General features: G+C 31.8%; 1 protein-coding gene across 1 annotated transcript in view; it reads right to left on the bottom strand.

Annotated features, from left to right (window-relative positions):
* The window catches only part of LOC134853890 (uncharacterized), a 37,980-nt gene that overhangs the window by 9,899 nt on the left and 4,511 nt on the right, over positions 1 to 23,570 (bottom strand). The window contains exons 2-3 of the mRNA XM_063869853.1: positions 12,691 to 12,765; positions 12,204 to 12,293 (exon numbers count right to left, since the gene is read on the bottom strand). Of these exons, the coding sequence (XP_063725923.1) occupies positions 12,204 to 12,293; positions 12,691 to 12,765 (165 nt within the window). The remainder of the gene's footprint in view (positions 1 to 12,203; positions 12,294 to 12,690; positions 12,766 to 23,570) is intronic.

The following is a 23,570-nucleotide window of genomic DNA, read 5'->3' as shown; positions in this document are numbered from 1 at the left end:
GACCTAGTTACTATTGACTTACTTCCAACTTTTGACTTACTTACTATTGACTTACTTCCAACTTTTGACTTACTTACTATTGACTTACTTCCAACTTTTGACTTACTTCCAATTGACTTACTTCCAACTTTTGACTTACTTACTATTGATTACTTCCAACTTTTGACTTACTTACTATTGACTTACTTCCAACTTTTGACTTACCTACTATTGACTTGCTTCCAACTTTTGACTTACTTCCAATTGACTTACTTCCAACTTTTGACTTACTTCCAATTGACTTACTTCCAACTTTTGACTTACTTACTATTGACTTACTTCCAACTTTTGACTTACTTACTATTGACTTTCTTCCAACTTTTGACTTACTTACTATTGACTTAATTCCAACTTTTGACTTACTTACTATTGACTTACTTCCAACTTTTGACTTACTTACTATTGACTTACTTCCAACTTTTGACTTAGTTACTATTGACTTACTTCCAACTTTTGACTTACTTACTATTGACTTACTTCCAACTTTTGACTTACTTACTATTTACTTACTTCCAACTTTTGACTTACTTCCAATTGACTTACTTCCAACTTTTGACTTACTTCCAATTGACTTACTTCCAACTTTTGACTTACTTCCAATTGACTTACTTCCAACTTTTGACTTACTTCCAATTGACTTACTTCCAACTTTTGACTTTCTTCCAATTGACTTACTTCCAACTTTTGACTTACTTCCAATTGACTTACTTCCAACTTTTGACTTACCTAATATTGACTTACTTCCAACTTTTGACTTACTTCCAATTGACTTACTTCCAACTTTTGACTTACTTCCAATTGACTTACTTCCAACTTTTGACTTACTAACTATTGACTTACTTCCAACTTTTGACTTACTTACTATTGACTTACTTCCAACTTTTGACTTACTTACTATTGACTTACTTCCAACTTTTGACTTACTTACTATTGACTTACTTCCAACTTTTGACTTACTTACTATTGACTTACTTCCAACTTTTGACTTACTTACTATTGACTTACTTCCAACTTTTGACCTAGTTACTATTGACTTACTTCCAACTTTTGACTTACTTACTATTGACTTACTTCCAACTTTTGACTTACTTACTATTGACTTACTTCCAACTTTTGACTTACCTCGAATTGACTTACTTCCAACTTTTGACTTACTTACTATTGATTACTTCCAACTTTTGACTTACTTACTATTGACTTACTTCCAACTTTTGACTTACCTAATATTGACTTACTTCCAACTTTTGACTTACTTCCAATTGACTTACTTCCATCTTTTGACTTACTTCCAATTGACTTACTTCCAACTTTTGACTTACTTACTATTGACTTACTTCCAACTTTTGACTTACTTACTATTGACTTTCTTCCAACTTTTGACTTACTTACTATTGACTTACTTCCAACTTTTGACTTACTTACTATTGACTTACTTCCAACTTTTGACTTACTTACTATTGACTTACTTCCAACTTTTGACTTAGTTACTATTGACTTACTTCCAACTTTTGATTTACTTACTATTGACTTACTTCCAACTTTTGACTTACTTACTATTGACTTACTTCCAACGTTTGACTTACTTCCAATTGACTTACTTCCAACTTTTGACTTACTTACTATTGACTTAATTCCAACTTTTGACTTACTTACTATTGACTTACTTCCAACTTTTGACTTACTTACTATTGACTTACTTCCAACTTTTGACTTACTTCCAATTGACTTACTTCCACTTTTTGACTTACTTCCAATTGACTTACTTCCAACTTTTGACTTACTAACTATTGACTTACTTCCAACTTTTGACTTTCTAACTATTGACTTACTTCCAACTTTTGACTTACTTACTATTGACTTATTTCCAACTTTTGGTTTACTTACTATTGACTTACTTCCAACTTTTGACTTAATTACTATTGACTTACTTCCAACTTTTGACTTACTTACTATTGACTTACTTCCAACTTTTGACTTACTTCCAATTGACTTACTTCCAACTTTTGACTTACTTCCAATTGACTTACTTCCAACTTTTGACTTACTTCCAATTGACTTACTTCCAACTTTTGACTTACTAACTATTGACTTACTTCCAACTTTTGACTTTCTAACTATTGACTTACTTCCAACTTTTGACTTACTTACTATTGACTTAATTCCAACTTTTGACTTACTTCCAATTGACTTACTTCCAACTTTTGACTTACTAACTATTGACTTACTTCCAACTTTTGACTTTCTAACTATTGACTTACTTCCAACTTTTGACTTACTTTCTATTGAATTATTTCCAACTTTTGGTTTACTTACTATTGACTTACTTCCAACTTTTGACTTAATTACTACTGACTTAATTCCAACTTTTGACTTACTTACTATTGACCTACTTCCAACTTTTGACTTACTTACTATTGACTTACTTCCAACTTTTGACTTACTTCCAATTGACTTACTTCCAACTTTTGACTTACTTCCAATTGACTTACTTCCAACTTTTGACTTACTAACTATTGACTTACTTCCAACTTTTGACTTTCTAACTATTGACTTACTTCCAACATTTGACTTACTTACTATTGACTTAATTCCAACTTTTGACTTACTTACTATTGACTTACTTCCAACTTTTGACTTACTTACTATTGACTTACTTCCAACTTTTGACTTACTTACTATTGACTTACTTCCAACTTTTGACTTACTTACTACTGACTTACTTCCAACTTTTGACTTACTTACTATTGACTTACTTCCAACTTTTGACTTACTTACTATTGACTTACTTCCAAGTTTTGTCTTACTTACTATTGACTTACTTCCAACTTCTGACTTACTTACTATTGATTACTTCCAACTTTTGACTTACTTACTATTGACTTACTTCCAACTTTTGACTTACCTACTATTGACTTACTTCCAACTTTTGACTTACTTCCAATTGACTTACTTCCAACTTTTGACTTACTTCCAATTGACTTACTTCCAACTTTTGACTTACTTACTATTGACTTACTTCCAACTTTTGACTTACTTATTATTGACTTTCTTCCAACTTTTGACTTACTTACTATTGACTTACTTCCAACTTTTGACTTACTTACTATTGACTTACTTCCAACTTTTGACTTACTTCCAACTTTTGACTTAGTTACTGTTGACTTACTTCCAACTTTTGACTTACTTACTATTGACTTACTTCCAACTTTTGACTTACTTACTATTGACTTACTTCCAACTTTTGACTTACTTCCAAGTGACTTACTTCCAGCTTTTGACTTACTTACTATTGACTTAATTCCAACTTTTGACTTACTTACTATTGACTTACTTCCAACTTTTGACTTACTTCCAACTTTTGACTTACTTCCAATTGACTTACTTCCAACTTTTGACTTACTTCCAATTGACTTACTTCCAACTTTTGACTTTCTAACTATTGACTTACTTCCAACTTTTGACTTTCTAACTATTGACTTACTTCCAACTTTTGACTTACTTACTATTGACTTATTTCCAACTTTTGGTTTACTTACTATTGACTTACTTCCAACTTTTGACTTAATTACTATTGACTTACTTCCAACTTTTGACTTACTTACTATTGACTTACTTCCAACTTTTGACTTACTTCCAATTGACTTACTTCCAACTTTTGACTTACTTACTACTGACTTAATTCCAACTTTTGACTTACTTACTATTGACCTACTTCCAACTTTTGACTTATTTACTATTGACTTACTTCCAACTTTTGACTTACTTCCAATTGACTTACTTCCAACTTTTGAATTACTTCCAATTGACTTACTTCCAACTTTTGACTTACTAACTATTGACTTACTTCCAACTTTTGACTTTCTAACTATTGACTTACTTCCAACTTTTGACTTACTTACTATTGACTTAATTCCAACTTTTGACTTACTTACTATTGACTTACTTCCAACTTTTGACTTACTTACTATTGACTTACTTCCAACTTTTGACTTACTTACTATTGACTTACTTCCAACTTTTGACTTACTTACTATTGACTTACTTCCAAGTTTTGACTTACTTACTATTGACTTACTTCCAACTTTTGACTTACTTACTATTGCCTTACTTCCAACTTTTGACTTACTTACTATTGACTACTTCCAACTTTTGACTTACTTACTATTGACTTACTTCCAATTTTTGACTTACTTACTATTGACTTACTTCCAACTTTTGACTTACTTACTATTGACTTACTTCCAACTTTTGACTTACTTACTATTGACTTAATTCCAACTTTTGACTTACCTACTATTGACTTACTTCCAACTTTTGACTTACTTACCGTTGTCTTACTTCCAACTTTTGACTTACTTACTATTGACTTACTTCCAACTTTTGACTTACTTACTATTGTCTTACTTCCAACTTTTGACTTACTTACTATTGACTTACTTCCAACTTTTGACTTGCTTACTATTGACTTACTTCCAACTTTTGACTTACTTACTATTGACTTACTTCCAACTTTTGACATACTAACTATTGACTTACTTCCAACTTTTGACTTACTTACTATTGACTTAATTCCAACTTTTGACTTACTTGATATTGACTTACTTCCAACTTTTGACTTACTTACTATTGACTTACTTCCAACTTTTGACTTACTAACTATTGACTTACTTCCAATTTTCGACTTACTTACTATTGACTTACTTCCAACTTTTGACTTACTTACTATTGACTTACTTCCAACTTTTGACCTAGTTACTATTGACTTACTTCCAACTTTTGACTTACTTACTATTGATTTACTTCCAATTTTCGACTTACTTACTATTGACTTACTTCCAATTTTTGACTTACTTACTATTGACTTACTTCCAACTTTTGACTTACTTACTATTGACTTACTTCCAACTTTTGACTTACTTACTATTGACTTAATTCCAACTTTTGACTTACCTACTATTGACTTACTTCCAACTTTTGACTTACTTACCGTTGTCTTACTTCCAACTTTTGACTTACTTACTATTGACTTACTTCCAACTTTTGACTTACTTACTATTGTCTTACTTCCAACTTTTGACTTACTTACTATTGACTTACTTCCAACTTTTCACTTGCTTACTATTGACTTACTTCCAACTTTTGACTTACTTACTATTGACTTACTTCCAACTTTTGACATACTAACTATTGACTTACTTCCAACTTTTGACTTACTTACTATTGACTTAATTCCAACTTTTGACTTACTTGATATTGACTTACTTCCAACTTTTGACTTACTTACTATTGACTTACTTCCAACTTTTGACTTACTAACTATTGACTTACTTCCAATTTTCGACTTACTTACGATTGACTTACTTCCAACTTTTGACTTACTTACTATTGACTTACTTCCAACTTTTGACCTAGTTACTATTGACTTACTTCCAACTTTTGACTTACTTACTATTGACTTACTTCCAACTTTTGACTTACTTACTATTGACTTACTTCCAACTTTTGACTTACTTACTATTGACTTACTTCCAACTTTTGACATACTAACTATTGACTTACTTCCAACTTTTGACTTACTTACTATTGACTTAATTCCAACTTTTGACTTACTTACTATTGACTTACTTCCAACTTTTGACTTACTTACTATTGACTTACTTCCAACTATTGACTTACTAACTATTGACTTACTTCCAACTTTTGACTTACTAACTATTGACTTACTTCCAACTTTTGACTTACTTACTATTGACTTAATTCCAACTTTCGACTTACTTACTATTGACTTACTTCCAACTTTTGACTACTTACTATTGACTTACTTCCAACTTTTGACTTAATTACTATTGACTTACTTCCAACTTTTGACTTACTTACTATTGACTTACTTCCAAGTTTTGACTTACTTACTATTGACTTACTTCCAACTCTTGACTTACTTACTATTGACTTACTTCCAACTTTTGACTTACTTACTATTGACTTACTTCCAACTTTTGACTTACTTACTATTGACTTACTTCCAACTTTTGACTTACTTACTATTGACTTACTTCCAACTTTTGACTTATTTACTATTGACTTACTTCCAACTTTTGACTTACTTACTATTAGCTTACTTCCAACTTTTGACTTACTTACCATTGACTTACTTCCAACTTTTGACATACTAACTATTGACTTACTTCCAACTTTTGACTTACTTACTAATGACTTAATTCCAACTTTTGACTTACTTACTATTGACTTACTTCCAACTTTTGACTTACTTACTATTGACTTACTTCCAACTTTTGACTTACTAACTATTGACTTACTTCCAACTTTTGACTTACTAACTATTGACTTACTTCCAACTTTTGACTTACTTACTATTGACTTAATTCCAACTTTCGACTTACTTACTATTGACTTACTTCCAACTTTTGACTTACTTACTATTGACTTACTTCCAACTTTTGACTTACTTATTATTGACTTACTTCCAACTTTTGACTTACTTACTATTGACTTACTTCCAACTTTTGACTTACTTACTATTGACTTACTTCCAACTTTTGACTTACTTACTATTGACTTACTTCCAACTTTTGACTTACTTACTATTGACTTACTTCCATTTTTTGACTTACTTACTATTGACTTACTTCCAACTTATGACTTACTAACTATTGACTCACTTCCAACTTTTGACTTACTTACTATTGACTTAATTCAAACTTTTGACTTACTTACTATTGACTTACTTCCAACTTTTGACTTACTTACTATTGACTTAATTCCAACTTTTGACTTACTTACTATTGATTACTTCCAATTTTTGACTTACTTACTATTGACTTACTTCCAACTTTTGACTTACTTACTTTTGACTTACTTCCAACTTTTGACTTACTTACTATTGACTTACTTCCAACTTTTGACTAACTTACTATTGACTTACTTCCAACTTTTGACTTACTTACTATTGACTTAATTCCAACTTTTGACTTACTTACTATTGACTTACTTCCAACTTTTGACTTACTTACTATTGACTTACTTCCAACTATTGACTTACTAACTATTGACTTACTTCCAACTTTTGACTTACTAACTATTGACTTACTTCCAACTTTTGACTTACTTACTATTGACTTAATTCCAACTTTCGACTTACTTACTATTGACTTACTTCCAACTTTTGACTTACTTACTATTGACTTAGTTCCAACTTTTGACTTAATTACTATTGACTTACTTCCAACTTTTGACTTACTTACTATTGACTTACTTCCAAGTTTTGACTTACTTACTATCGACTTACTTCCAACTTTTGACTTACCTACTATTGACTTACTTCCAACTTTTGACTTACTTACTATTGACTTACTTCCAACTTTTGACTTACTTACTATTGACTTACTTCCAACTTTTGACTTACTTACTATTGACTTACTTCCAACTTTTGACTTATTTACTATTGACTTACTTCCAACTTTTGACTTACTTACTATTAGCTTACTTCCAACTTTTGACTTACTTACCATTGACTTACTTCCATTTTTTGACATACTAACTATTGACTTACTTCCAACTTTTGACTTACTTACTATTGACTTAATTCCAACTTTTGACTTACTTACTATTGACTTACTTCCAACTTTTGACTTACTTACTATTGACTTACTTCCAACTTTTGACTTACTAACTATTGACTTACTTCCAACTTTTGACTTACTAACTATTGACTTACTTCCAACTTTTGACTTACTTACTATTGACTTAATTCCAACTTTTGACTTACTTACTATTGACTTACTTCCAACTTTTGACTTACTTATTATTGACTTACTTCCAACTTTTGACTTACTTACTATTGACTTACTTCCAACTTTTGACTTACTTACTATTGACTTACTTCCAACTTTTGACTTACTTACTATTGACTTACTTCCAACTTTTGACTTACTTACTATTGACTTACTTCCATTTTTTGACTTACTTACTATTGACTTACTTCCAACTTATGACTTACTAACTATTGACTCACTTCCAACTTTTGACTTACTTACTATTGACTTAATTCCAACTTTTGACTTACTTACTATTGACTTACTTCCAACTTTTGACTTACTTACTATTGACTTAATTCCAACTTTTGACTTACTTACTATTGATTACTTCCAATTTTTGACTTACTTACTATTGACTTACTTCCAACTTTTGACTTACTTACTTTTGACTTACTTCCAACTTTTGACTTACTTAGTATTGACTTACTTCCAACTTTTGACTAACTTACTATTGACTTACTTCCAACTTTTGACTTACTTACTATTGACTTACTTCCACAATTTGACTTACTTACTATTGACTTACTTCCAACTTTTGACTTACTTACTATTGACTTACTTCCAACTTTTGACTTACTTACTATTGACTTACTTCTAACTTTTGACTTGCCTACTATTGACTTACTTCCAACTTTTGACTTACTTCCAATTGACTTACTTCCAACTTTTGACTTACTTCCAATTGACTTACTTCCAACTTTTGACTTACTAACTTTTGACTTACTTCCAACTTTTGACTTACTAACTATTGACTTACTTCCAACTTTTGACTTACTTACTATTGACTTAATTCCAACTTTTGACTTACTTACTATTGATTTACTTCCAACTTTTGACTTACTTACTATCAACTTACTTCCAACTTTTAACTTACTTACTATTGACTTACTTCCAACTTTTGACTTACTTACTATTGACTTACTTCCAACTTTTGACTTACTTCCAATTGACTTACTTCCATTTTTTGACTTACTTCCAATTGACTTACTTCCAACTTTTGACTTATTAACTATTGACTTACTTCCAACTTTTGACTTACTTACTATTGACCTACTTCCAACTTTTGACTTACTTACTATTGACTTACTTCCAACTTTTGACTTACTTAATATTGACTTACTTCCAACTTTTGACTTACTTACTATTGACTTATTTCCAGCTTTTGACTTACTTACTATTGACTTACTTCCAACTTTTGACTTACTTACTATTGACTTACTTCCAACTTTTGACTTACTTACTATTGACTTTCTTCCAACTTTTGACTTACTTACTATTGACTTACTTCCAACTTTTGACTTACTTACTATTGACTTACTTCCAACTTTTGACTTACTTACTATTGACTTACTTCCAACTTTTGACTTACTTACTATTGACTTACTTCCAACTTTTGACTTACTTCCAATTGACTTACTTCCAACTTTTGACTTACTTCCAATTGACTTACTTCCAACTTTTGACTTACTAACTATTGACTTACTTACAACTTTTGACTTACTAACTTTTGACTTACTTCCAACTTTTGACTTACTTACTATTGACTTACTTCCAACTTTTGACTTACTTAATATTGACTTACTTCCAACTTTTGACTTACTTACTATTGACTTACTTCCAACTTTTGACTTACTTACTATTGACTTACTTCCAACTTTTGACTTACTAACTATTGACTTACTTCCAACTTTTGACTTACTTACTATTGACTTACTTCCAACTTTCGACTTACTTACTATTGACTTACTTCTAAAAATGCACACAGCATGAAACCACGTGAAAGTTCTAGACGCAAAAAACGGTCTTGAGTCGAAAAAAAGAGCTTCCCTCAACACAACACAGTATGGAATGTGGGGAGATAGTGCAAATGGACTATCCTCGACAGGGCTGTTAAGGCCTACTGAAAGCTCCTCTGCGAGCTGGGTAAAAGTTCGGTTTTGCCGACCCATTGAGCTTCTTGGCGCTTTTCTGTACAGACTCTCGTAACTGTGCGAGTTTGGTATGAGTTCGTATTTGCCGAACCACATAGCACCATGGTGACTTTTTGTCCACCCACTCGCAACAAGGAAAGATGGGTGTTTGTTGAGGTTTTGCCAGGTTAGCAACTTGCAATTTTGTTTGCAGACTCCTGCGACTGTGCCAGTTTGGTATATATTCAGACTTTGTCGATCCAGTTAGCGACCTAGTGTCTTTTTTCAGACTCTCGCAAATTGATTTGATTTTTTTTTGTTTTTTTTTTCATTGACTTAGAATTTAAAACTAACTAAACAAATGTTGTTCAGAAAAGATGTCCCGCCTCGCGTGTTACCCTTATGAATTTCTTTTTTAAATTTTCTGTTGTGTTTAACTGGATAAAAACATATTCCAATTTTTTTAACGACTGGTTCAATCATTGGAGCATCAACAATGTATACGAAAATTATAAAACAATAGGCTTTCTTACGGACAGACAATAAGGGATTTTCACTCAAAAAACATACAACTGGCCAGTTTTTGCATATGCATTTAAGATAATAGCAAATAAGATCTTGCAAGATAACCTCCCTTGGTCGAATAGGGAAAAACAGTGGTATTAATATGGTGTTGATTCTCGCTCTGTGCGATGACTCTTGAACTACCAGGCCCAGTAGAATTTGCAGCTTCGTTAAAATCTTGAAAATTTGTTCCGTTTTTCTACGGTTTGTTATTTAGCATTAAAATTGACCTTTTCCTGATCACTTCGAGATTTTCTCAAAACTTAGTACTACTTTAGTTTCTATAATAGTGAGTTCAATTTTTTTATTCTTTCAGTTTTTTGAATGGATGGAATTATGCAGTGAGATTTCTTTTAAAAAAAATTGAGCAAAATTTCATTTTCTGCTCTTAGAGTCAGGTTCTGCAAACTCTACTAATACTCCCAGCTAGCAGAATTCTACGGGACCTGTTTTGGAAGACTACAGCGAAGACAAGGCAACAAAACCGATATTTCAAACTTACCAGCTTAACCAAGATTATTTGAGGTCAGTCAATTCTACTTTTTGACTGGCTAAAATGAGAAACAATAAACTTAACTCAAAGAATGAAACTGATGAAGTGAAGTTAACTTAAATTTTAAAAAAAGCGCTATAAGACTAAATCACAACGAAACAGGGGTGGATTGAGAGGGGGAGGGTGCGGAGCGGACGCCTTTTTTTAAGGATTCGGCCAGGCGTGGATCTAGGAATTTCTCGAAGAGGGGCGGATTTTCAAAAAAAAAATGATTTTCTGAGCACTCCCAAACCATTATAAAGACCCTAATTTGATCAAGTTTTCTGCGCCGCAAGCAAATTTTTGAAAAAACAGGCCAAAAATGAAACGCACATAAAATGAGCAAAAAAAACTGGTATTTTTTCATTGCTTTCCTATTTTTATCTCCTGTTCGACTTAATCCTACAAACAAAAGCAAGAGACTTAATGCATTCGTGTTTGAAAGGTGACAGCCATTTTGAATAAATTGAACGGCTTCTATCAAATTAGAATTTAGTTGTAAAATTAGATTCAATTCTAGAATCACCGCCCTGATTTGTACGACTTAATTAAATTTTTCTGACATTACACACTAAGGAAAAATACTCTCAGCAAAAAAAAATATTGCAACTGTAAGCTCAAAGATCAGATTACGTGAAGTACACTGGCAATTTATTTTATGAAAAATGGCATCAGGGGCTGATTTGGGGGTTGGGGGGGACGCTCCTTTTCTCCTAAGAGATTCGACCCCCTGCCGACCCAAAGGGTCCCCCCTTTGAATATTTTAAGATACCCATTTTTGGCTGACGCACCCCTAAATTTTTCTAAAGGCGCCTCGGGCGCCAATATATACTAATTTTGAGGGGGGAGCGCGCGCCGGAAAAACGCAATTTAGTCAAAAACGCTTTCTTTTGCCTGTTTTTTCCAAACTTTTTTAGTACTTTGGGAGAACTCGAAAAATCAATTCGGTCGACTTAAAAAAAAAAGGTCGACAAAATTTTCGGAAATTTTTGAAATTCCGCCCCCCCCCCCATTTTTGAAATTTCGGCGCAGGCATTTTTTGATTTAAAAAAATCTAAAAGTGTCATTTTTGGGCGCTTTTTGGAAAATTTTGACCAATAAAATGTTTTTGCGCGCGCGCGTTCTCACCCCTCAAAATAGCCGAAAATGAAACTAGCCAATCAGAGTTCAGATTTCAGACAATGGGAAGAAGTATGTGCGAAATTCATTTAATTTTGATTGCCTAATGAACATTGATTGACCAGTTCCCTCTGTCACTTGGCCATTGTCAGAATAGCCCTCAATAGTATATTAAGAGTTCGTGAAGGGGTCACTGAAGCTTACCTGTGATTGGCTGTTGGCTTTTTCGGATGGTGACCAATAGTTGCCCTTTAATTGATTAATAAGGTTGAAATCTTCATGCAAGCTGGAGACCTACAAACAAAAACTGAAATTTGCAGAAATAAATTAAATTTTTGTCAACCTCTTTTCTCCGCTCAATTAATTTTCTGAGCACTTCTGGTACACAAAATGTAACAAAAATATAGATGTTAAAAAATGAGTTCATTTTTAGATTTTTTACAGATGGTTAAGGTAATAAAACGTGAATTTTAGGGCTTAGTTAATTTTTTTTCACTAGTTTTTGAAAGTGTTTGTGTAAATTTGAGCTTTTTTCCAGTTTTTCTTGATTCTAATAATTTTTCTTGCACTATACTAAAGCACACTGAATGCTTCATACCTTTTGGCTCACACTAAATTTATTAGTCAGAAAAGATAACGCCTCTTTTTTTGCGAATTGAGTTTTCTGAGGACATGTTTAAAAGATAATAACCTCGTCCAGAACATCCTGCCAAAAGGAGTCGAAGTCAGGAAAGCAACCCAGAAGGCTCGTAACGGCCGATTGGTCCTAAAAACAGACACGCAAAAGCTATCATCATTCTTCGTTTATCCACTTTACTTTTTATCATGTTAGCGGATTTAGGGTGGAGGATATTTATGTTTTCAGCAAAAACATACTCATAATAAACAAGGATAACCAATTACTGTGCTAATAGTCTTTTAAAAAAACAAAAAAACGTGTTGTGATAAAAAGATCTGAACAAAAAACTAAAATTTAGGCAAAGTCGAAACTCCTAATAAAATAAGCAATTTGGGCGACAGATTTTGAAAAAAAAAACAATTAGAAAAACAAAAAATTCATTAAAAAAAATAAACAAATTTTCAAAATTTTTGAATTTTTGAATTTTTTTATTCCCAAAATGGCGCCAGAAACACTCCAAAAAAATTTACTCGAGTAAAATTTAATTAAATTAGGAATAAAGTAAGCATAAAGAAAGCTACTGTAAGCCTGCTCACTCGCTTCACTCGATCGAACAAAAAGTCAAAAATTTGAAATCGTTTTTTATCGACACCTAGAAAAATTTTTCAATTTTTTTAAATGTCGTTTGAATCACGACTGAAATCGTTTTAATATGATATGTCGTTTTTTTCACTCCGATGATTATTTATGGTAGCTGATTTTGCGACAAAAAAACAAAAAAAAACGATTTTCAACAGCTTTGTCATTCAAACTCATGATATTAGTTGAAACTATTGGATATTCTGAATTGGTGTTGATGTGCAGCCCTTGTCCCCTAAAAATCTCAATCTATATACAAACAGACCAAGAATTTATATAAGTTCCTAGTATTATTTATTCTTGCGGGAAGAGCACCAATTTCATACTAAAAAATGTTAAGAATCAAACGTAAATGAGAGCTGTTTACACAAATTTTGTTTGAACTGATTGCAAAGGAGGATTTTGCTGGCTCTATAATGTACAGGAAAAGGAGTTTGAACACTTGCTTGTACTCCTTTTGAAAAATTACCCCCCAATTTGACTGTTTTCACACTTTCAGAATTGCGTAAAGCAATGATTAGATGTGCACGTTTCATCAACAGAGGTGTCAGTTTTGTCGAGAGTAATTTTTTTCTGTAACTCATGTCAAAAATCATGTCCTTTCTGCTAATCATAACAAATGGGACTTGAAATAAAAGAAGCAAAAAAGGTTAGTTTCTGTCAAAACTGCGTCGGGGATAACTTCATCATGAAATTAGCTCAAGTTTTGAAGTTTGATCTTTATTGTATGCTTCAACATCCTGAATGATGCAATCAATACTTAAAGGCCAAACTTTGAAGTGCATTATTTTCTATGCTTCCCAGTTTCGTCAGTCAGTACTAATCAGCACTGCTTCAGAACTAAACCAGTAATATGTTTTTCCCAGTACTGTTGAGGAGAAAAAAACAGAGAAATAAGAAATAACAGTGTGTCGCAGAACTAGAACAGTACTGTTGCAATAATGTTGGTTTTGTTTCTCTGTTGTTGTCCTGCTACAATAGTGCACGTATTTTCAATGTTTCTCTGAAACAGTACTGAAATCTCGATTCGATTCAAAGTTTTGTTACGTGTCATTACAATTTAAAAAAACATGAAAAAGGCGTTATATAACCACAAAAACACCAAAAACCTCCTGATGTGCCATTTAAAAAAACGTATAATAGTCTTGGCGTTGGTGACTACAAGCTTGAGCATCTGCTACATTTTTTGTTAAAATATAGTAAATTTTATGAAAAAGTTTAAACAAAAAATGTATTTTAAAATTTTTATGCATTCAGGTAAATTCAGCCAAAACCATATAAAAATACCATTTTTTCCTTGAAAAACTTGTAAGATTTGGCGTTGATAAATAAAAGGCTTGCGCAACTCCCTTTTTTGTGTGGAATTAAGGTAACTTTTGACAAAAAAAAATATAACAAAAAAAAAAACATTTTAAAAACTTTATTCAGGTCCCACAGCTATAAATTAGCTGAAGTTGGGCTAGCGTTGGTAATTAAAATGCTTTTGCAACTACAGTAGCTCAGAAACAGGGTAATTTTTCTTCAAAAAACAACTAACAATCAGCTCAAAGTTTATCGATATTTAGTTAATTTTTTTTTCAGATTGAAATAGCTTTGGTTGATTTTGTTCTTCGTTTTGATATATTTATTATTCTGAGATGGATCGATTGGAGGTTGTCGGCATTTTTAGAACCACAAAGAAGACTTTTAAAAATTGTAAAGCTACGTTTAATCGATCCCCCAAATGTTGTAGAACTGTAAGACAGTGTCTAGAAAAACTCTTCTCTGTTCTTAATAAACTTGTATTGCATTTTCAGCCAGTCAGGCCGGAGTAAACTTAAAACAATGTTTTTTTTCCAAAAAAATTAATGACATGAAATTATTTGAAATTTTTTTCAGATCATACTGCTACAGATCTCAGATATTTTTCACTCCGAGTTAAATTTTACGCCGAGTCTATTCCACCAACTCCTGAGGCCGAACACTTTACAACTAAGCAAATCAATCAGCATGAATCAATCAACTTCCAGCATCTACAAGATTGTGAATCATTTCAACAACTTTATGATACAATTTTAACAATATTACGATTTGAAACATTCTGTAATTTCTAATGAACAAAAAGTTTCTGTGTAAATTTTTAAGGTGAAAAAGCCATGTATTTCATTTATTAATTATTTTGTGTCAATTTTTCGTATCTATGCATTGTTTCTATGTTTCTCACCTTAAAAAGGTTTTTGTAATATATATTCAATTATCATATCTATGATTTGTAAGTGAATGAATAGATACGACACAGATGCGTTACGTAGATATCATAAAAACATAAGATCGATAGGTAATATGAAAAAAAATATATATCATTAGTCAAAACAATACATACATTTCTTTTTTTTAAACAGAGATGCATAAGTGTGTTCGAAAGTTTCAAAAAATAGATGTGATACCTAGTTACGATACGTAGGTATGATACAGAGATGCAATACGTAGGTACAATACATATTTACGAGTTAGGTACGGCAATTAGACGCGATACAGATACGATTTATTTAAATGATACGTAGATATGTTAAGTAGAAATTACATATAGACTTAATACAAAGATACAACAAGTAGATGCCATACCTAGTTAAGATACGTAGCTATGATGCTTATTTACGATATAAATAAAATTATTTTTTGTCATGGCTATAAGTGGGGGTTTTTGTTGTTGTTGTTGTTGTTTTTGTTGTTGTTGTTGTTGTTGTCGTTGTTGTTGTTGTTGTTGTTGTTGTTGTTGTTGTTGTTGTTGTTGTTGTTGTTGTTGTTGTTGTTGTTGTTGTTGTTGTTGTTGTTGTTGTTGTTGTTGTTGTTGTTGTTGTTGTTTTGTCGTTCTGTTTTAGATCACAACCTTTGATCGGAAGCAGGCGATCAAACACGTTGCACAAAGATGAAAATAGCAGGGATCCTGCTTAACGGTGATTATATTTTATGCGAATTGTCTTAACTTGAAAAGTTTGAAACAAATGTTAGGACATTTATATCGATTCGCGTTCCAAACTTTGGATTGGGCACTAAAAAGTTATACGTGTTGCATCGAAAATTTTACAGGAAACTTTTGGCTCTCGTGTTTTTGATAAAATCTGGTGCAACTAGATGCGTGGAGAATCAAAGGTTTTGCGGACACGTATTCGATTTTTTTGAAAAAAAAAGGTTCGAAGGCAACAACTGATGATGCTGAGACACAGGAAATGAGTCTGATTACAAAACACTACCCAAAATCGAAACCTGTTCAACAGTTTGAATTAATAACATAAGTCAACTGCTATATTTGGGAACATTGAGATCGCTTGAAAATAGTTGTTATGTGTCACTGTTTTAAATTCAATAATTCCAAGCTTTATTTGCAGTTTTTCGTGTCTTTTTTGCTGTTTTAGAGCTATTTTTGCAAATTTTCAGTGAGGAGGTAGTGCTGTTACAGTACTGATTTTTCTCCTTGACAGTGCTGTTTTTTTAAACTGTAATGTTTTCTTAATGTAAGAACGCTGCAAACGAACTGATCTTCACTGCAAGATCAACCCGGAATATACAACTTACACACAATCGAATAAAAATTCCTTGATGTGACCTCAACAGTGAAAACTTGTGCACAAAAAATTCTGTAAAATTCTACTCAGATCTTCTGAAAAACAATGTTCTCCAAAGAGCCGAGGAGCTTTCGAAAGTCCATAAAATTCAAGCACCCGTTCGGCTTTTTGGTTTTGCTCCAATGTTATCTGTGGACATCGAACGATTTTTTTTTTCAATTTAAAATCTTTCGTCAAAAACCGGACTCATATCTTAGTATTTACGATTAAAAATGATTGTTCATTCGTTATAACTTTGATTTTTAGTAACTATTTTGCAACAAAAAAGCAAAAAAAAACTCAGGTTTTTTGGCTTACATTTGCAGTTCACAAGCCATTCAGCATTTTTTCTTGCCAAAAAACACGCCTAGCTTGAAAAAAATGCCGCCTATAACTTTTTTTCTTGTTAATGCTCTAGTGGTGAAGGATCAAATGCGCGAAAAATAGGTCAGCCAATCATAATTCAGTGGTCTAAAGAAATAAGCGAAGAAATCAGTCAACAGTAGTCCATAAAAGCAATAAAATCACCAGTGATCGCTTATTTCTTTGGAATACTGAATTATGTTTGACTGACATACTTTTTGCGCGTCTGATCTTTCGCACATCAGACAATATCAGGAAAACGAATTTTGAGCGGCATCTTATTTTCAAATTAGGCCCCTTCCTTGACAAGAGAACTTTCTAAAAGTCGCTTTAACTGGCTGAAATGATGCAAAACAAAAAACCTGATTTAGTTTTTTGTTGCAAATTAGCTACTACAAATTGAAGTTATAACGAAAGAACAAAAGCTTTTCCTTGTAAATGCTAAGATATGAGGCCGGTTTTTGACAAAAAGTAGGTCCGTAGCGCATAATACTAGCACCATGTTTTCCGGAAACAACGAAAAAAATCCCAATCTTGAAATTTTTCTGAGCTGCTGAAAAAATAAGAAAAATGCAATCAAAAACGCAAGTGGAGTAGAAATATATTCTTTACATGAAAACTATCTTTTAAAGGTTTTGGACTTTATAAAAAAATTTAAAATAATCAAAGCATTTTTATTTTTGTCACTTTTGTAAACACCAGAAAATAACTGAAACGAGCAAGAAGGAGGTCAAAATTTTCAAATTCTAACGAGCAGCAAAAAAAATGACTTTTCGACCTTTCCCGCGCTTTCTTCTCAAAAATATGCCCAGAAATTTACAATTTTTTGTCAAAATCGTTTGGTCTTAAAACGCCATTTTTGGCTCATTTTCTCAAATTTTTTCCTGTGGCAAACAATATCGACATAGAAATCTTTTGGAAAACCTGGGAAACTCGATTTCGTCAACTTACTGATTTTTTGGCTACTATGAGCCAGTTTAGTTCTTTTATAGACAATTTTAAATGCATCTAGTATGTTTTTAGAATTTTCTTGCGCTATGGCAACCAACGAAACAAAGAAAAAAGCTGAAAAATCAATGAGGAACCAGTCTTATCAAATGACAAATCTGAATTCAGAGAGACTTATTTTGACATCAAATCAATGATTTAATTCCATGCTCCGTTTTTCATGTAACAACCCCCATGCAATTTGCACAGCGGAGTACCTTCAAATTTCAATTAGGCGGTCTGAAATTTTCCCGGTCGTGTCGACTTATCCGGTGGTATAAATGCAGCGTTTTCCTGGATGTCGCATTAAAAAACAGTTGGCATGAAAAACAATAGATTATTAGTCGAGTGTGATCTCCGATTTGTTATAATTCTCTGTAGTGAGATTTTCGTCTGCAGTTCTGCTATTCAGAGTACTGGTGTTTTATGCATCATCACTATCGGTTTTTTCCCTACATCCTCGCCCTTTACAGACTTGCTTTTGAAACTTTTCAAAAATCAACCTTTTTCAATAAAATTTGAGTGCTGAACTTGAGACAAAATCTGATCAAGGTATTTTTATAGTACCTATTTTCTCACCGCACTATAAAGGCTTCCACCGAGACCGCAAAATTTCCAATGACAGTTGGAAAATAGTAAATAAGAAGGAAACAGATATGCGCACACGGAATACTCCAACGGTTTCAAAAACATGATTTTTTTCTATGACTACAACTACCCCCTTCCCCTTGATAATATACCTTGTATAGAATTGGTACCCCTATCATTCAACTGTTAAAACAATACTAAGTTTTAAGTTTTTAACTTGTAACTTGCTAACACCCCCCCCCCCCACACACACACACACACACACACACACACGCACACACGCTCTTTAAGAAGGTGCTCAAGGACATGAATGAGAAAGGGGGAAACTTGTCTTTTTCTTTGCTATTTTTTACTCTCTTTTGCAGATAATTAACAGAAAAACCTATTAAAAAAAACAGTTAATTCCATTGAAAAATTTTCAAAAACGTTTCAATTCAAACAATAATGAAATTTCAATAGCATTCGAATTACAATGATTTACAATAAGGTTGTCATTATCATTCAATAGCCTGAGAATTTAATGCTTACGTCATTAAACGAAATCAAAGTTGTTTTTATCTCTTCTTAACACAATTTATGATTAATGTACTTGGGTTGTTTTTTGTAGACTGTCTGTTAAACAAGTGGCAATGGCGTCAAATGAATGAATAAGTTGCTTTTATGAAAAGAAATCTCACCCATTTGCCACAATTTGATTTCACAATCAGTTTTTATACTACTAATTGGTAGCGAATTTAATAAAGTTAACGTTTTTAGATGAAAGAAAAATGGTAAATAGTAAATTGTAATTTAAAGAGAACTGATATACCATGTAGGATCTTGTTTATACCGCCTCCCTTCCCCCCCCACTCCCCTTTTTGCAAATAGCAGGAAAAAGCAGAACAAGTGCAAAAATCGTATACGCAACTCGTTTATGCTTAAGCGTCGAAAAAGACCTTGTAGAAATGAAATTCTGAAAATTAAATTGCAAAAAATTGCTAATTAGATCTGCCATGGTTTTTATTCATGGTTATGAATAAAGTTCCTAAAAAGCCGCAAATAAGTAAAATCTCCTTGAAATGTTTTGCTGATAGTGATTATTGTTTTTCTGTCGCGACAGTTCTGACATTCAGGGACAAATTGGGGAAAAACCCGGAATAAATCAGACAAAATATTTGAATCAAAATTGTTTCGGTTTGAAGTGAGAAAACTGCAAAAAAAACTTCTCCGTCATCAATTGTATCAGGAGAATATTAGTCATCATTTTAAAAAATAATAATGTATATTTTTTTCTCATTTTCAGCTTTCAAATACAAGCATCTTGTATATTTTTGTTCCCGTGCACTACAAAATTACTTCAAACTTTCAAATTTCACTTTGAATTATACCTGGATTGGTTAAATTAGCAGTAATCATTGATCCAAACTTCTGAAAAAAAACTGCTGAATAACTATGCTCGAGGTTGTATTATCATTAATCAGACTCATATATGTGATCGATATTGCAGTATTTGACGTCAACCATTTCTACAAAAAGAATATATCAACTCATACGATTAATCATGAAATTTTTTTGTGTATTTATATGGAAAAATGGAAATAAAAACCAAAATATGTCAGATAGCAAAGTTTCTTTCTACTTCGTGATCGGAACAAAATAGATCTTACCTAAACAATAACTCAAAATTTTCGCAATCTTCTCATTAAGTGGACATATTTAGGATACGTTTAGTGAAATCGAGAAAATCATTATAAAATACTTCGGATATCAAACATTATTCAGCAAAAGAAAAACAATTTTTTTTTCGAACAAAAGATAATGATTTTTTTTTGTTTTTTTGTTCGTTTTCAAATGCAACTCTCATCAAGCCGCTCACAAAAAAATGCGAAACCATTTTACCTTAAAAGTTAAAACAAAGAAAAATTAAAAGTTGTTCTGGTCGGAGCATTTTGTGCTACTTACACTGCAGCCGGCTATCTTTGTTTAAATTTTGATTTAAAATAATTAGATTTTTCTTTAAAAAATTTGCATTTGCTAAAAAGCAAAATACAAACAATTCATCAAAATACTGATTTAATTAGATTCAAGTCAAATTCAAATATCCTATGTATGCAAAAAATTAGACCCTTAATGTTCTCCCTCTACCACATGCAAACGCAAGCAAAACTATCGCTTATAAACCCTTCTTTTGAAGAACAAGTAAAAATTACGATTAAGAAACTTTATTTGGATTAAATTTCGTTTCGACTTTCGAAGAGAGTGACGAAACATTTGAGCTCGGGTCGTTTTTTTTTCTCCAGACAAATTTCTTCTTTTAAACTAGTAATTTTTGACGTTTTTTAATTCGAGAGTTTTTGTTATACTGAATTCGAAACATTTCAGTTGTGATTATTTTTTAAAAATTTACATGGCTTTAAAATTTGCCAATTTGGCCAATTTGGGATAATTAACGAGCAATATTTTTTGTGCTAAAAACGCGCTGAGACTTATTAGGTCTGAGAAATTGTTCCCAATGGAATTGAGGCATGCTAGCTGGTCCGCTTAATGATTTGCTACATAAAAAATATCTAAGTTGTTATTTTAGATATTGCGTGGAATGATGGTTTTGATATAAATGGTTTAATTTTTTTTATTTTATTCATTCATTTTTGAAAGCGAACATTACTCCAAAGACCTAAACAAGCAAGCTGAGTATTCAACGCTTCGCCCTGATACGTGCAATCTTGTGGTGTTGGATTTTTCCTAGTTAATTATAAATTTTTTTCTCTATGTTAATAATAAGTCATCATATTAATAATTTATTTACCAAAACCAAATTCTCCCTTCTGACGGAACTACACGTACGAAGTTACAGAGTTTTTGTCGCGTCAGCCCTGAGTTAATTTATTTTTCTCAATCAAAACTTCGAAAACTTATTGCAAGTTATAACTGAATGTAAATAAACCAGGCAAAAATGTGCAGATTATATGATCTAGTTAAAATTTATGTTTTTTTATTGAAGTTTGCATGAGGTTTGTTTCTGTTACTTACTTATTAAATTTGTTTTATATAACAATTACGTTTTTTTATAATAAGTAAGACTTAGAATTTTACGCATTTATCGTACAATTGTTGTGATAGAAAAAGAAAGATTGGAGAGCATTTTCTGCAATGTTTGTTTGAAAGTTTCACTCCAAAAAACAAAGTTTGTTTAAAAAACACAAACAGTGCAAATAACCAATTATGTTTTGATCAAAAACATTAGTCTCTTACTTAAGGATAGTTCCAAATCTCTTTTAAGAACTGTTCTTAACTTCTGCTAGACCTAAAATGTGATTGGTATTAACATACTTTGCTGGAGAACTAATTGAAAAACAACCAATCCATTCTTTTGGAAAAAAGAAATCCTTTTGATATTCTCCCCAAATCCTGTGTTTTTAACCCAGCAAGAAGTATGACCGCCTGGCAATTTTTTACTGAATCGTATTTGTGGTCGGAAAAAATGCCGTTAACAAAACCATATTTTGTAACTACTTCACATTTTTTCGGCCTTTTTGATCAGATAAAACCGTAACGGGTTGGGAAAAAACTCTGGTTCAATTTTGCTTGTTTTTTCTTCAGCCTGAAACTACTATCTCAAAAACAAGCTCGGAGGGGCTCAAGTAAGGCCATACTTAAGCTCTTTTGGCCACAATTCAAACTCCAAAACAAACATGAAAATGGTTTCGAGAAAAAGATTTTTTGATGGTTTTTTTAATTGAGAGTTATTGTTATCTTGAATTCAAAATATTTTAGCTGTGATCGATTTTGTAAATAAATGGGGCTTTAAAAATTGTCAGATTGGCCAATTTGGGATAATTAACGAGCAATAACTTTTGTGCTAAAAATGCGTAAGCTGAGGTTTAATAAGTCTCAAAACTCGTTCCCGATAGAATTGAGGCGTGCTAGCTGGTCTGTTTAATAATTTGCTACATAAAAATTATCTCCTTTTTTCTTAAAATATTGGGTGGAATGATGAATTTGAAATAACTGTTTTTTTTGTATAGTACATCATACATTTTGGAAAGCGAACACTACTCCATAAACCTAAAAAGCAGTCTGAGTATTCAATGCTTCGCCCTGATACAAGAAACCTTGTTGGTTCTGAGTTTTTTTGTTGATTTTTTTTCTTTATGTTAATTATTTTTCATCGTATTAATTTTGTTAACAAAAGCAAAATCTCTTTTGATTGAATTACTTGTACTAAGTTATACAGTTTTTTTTTGCGTCAGCCATGAATTGACTTATTTGTCTCAATCAAAACTTCGAAAGATTAATGCAAAATCTAACTGAATGTAAATAAACCAAGCAAAATGTGCAGACTATTTGACTTAGCCAAAATTTATTTTTTTTATTGAAGTTCGTTTGAGATTACTTATCACATAAATTTTATATTTAACATTTACTTTTTTATAAATTAAGTAATTCTTGTTTTTTTTTCTACAAAATTATTGTACATTTCGTGTGAATAAAAAAAAGATTGAAGAGCTTCTTCTGCATTGTTTGCTTCGAAACTTTCAACTCACAAAACAAAGTCCTTATAAATAAAACAAACAACGCAAAAACCAATTATCTTTTGAAAAAAAACTTTAACCTCCTTTTTAAGCTGAAACATCAAAAATTCCAATTCTCTATTATGAACTATTTTTAACTTCTGCTAGATCTAAAATGCGAGTGATATTTACTTATTTTACTGGAGAACTACTTGAAAAGAAAACTAGTCCATTCTTTTGGAAACCATATTTTGTAGCTACTTCTTTTTTATTCGGCGTTTTTGTTCAGATAAAACCGTAA

This window comes from Symsagittifera roscoffensis, chromosome 9 (genome assembly GCF_963678635.1).
Source record: "Symsagittifera roscoffensis chromosome 9, txSymRosc1.1, whole genome shotgun sequence".
In the NCBI taxonomy this organism is placed as follows: domain Eukaryota; kingdom Metazoa; phylum Xenacoelomorpha; order Acoela; family Convolutidae; genus Symsagittifera; species Symsagittifera roscoffensis.
The sequence above is the reverse complement of the archived record's forward strand: the minus strand, read 5'-3'. Positions and strand labels throughout refer to the sequence as shown.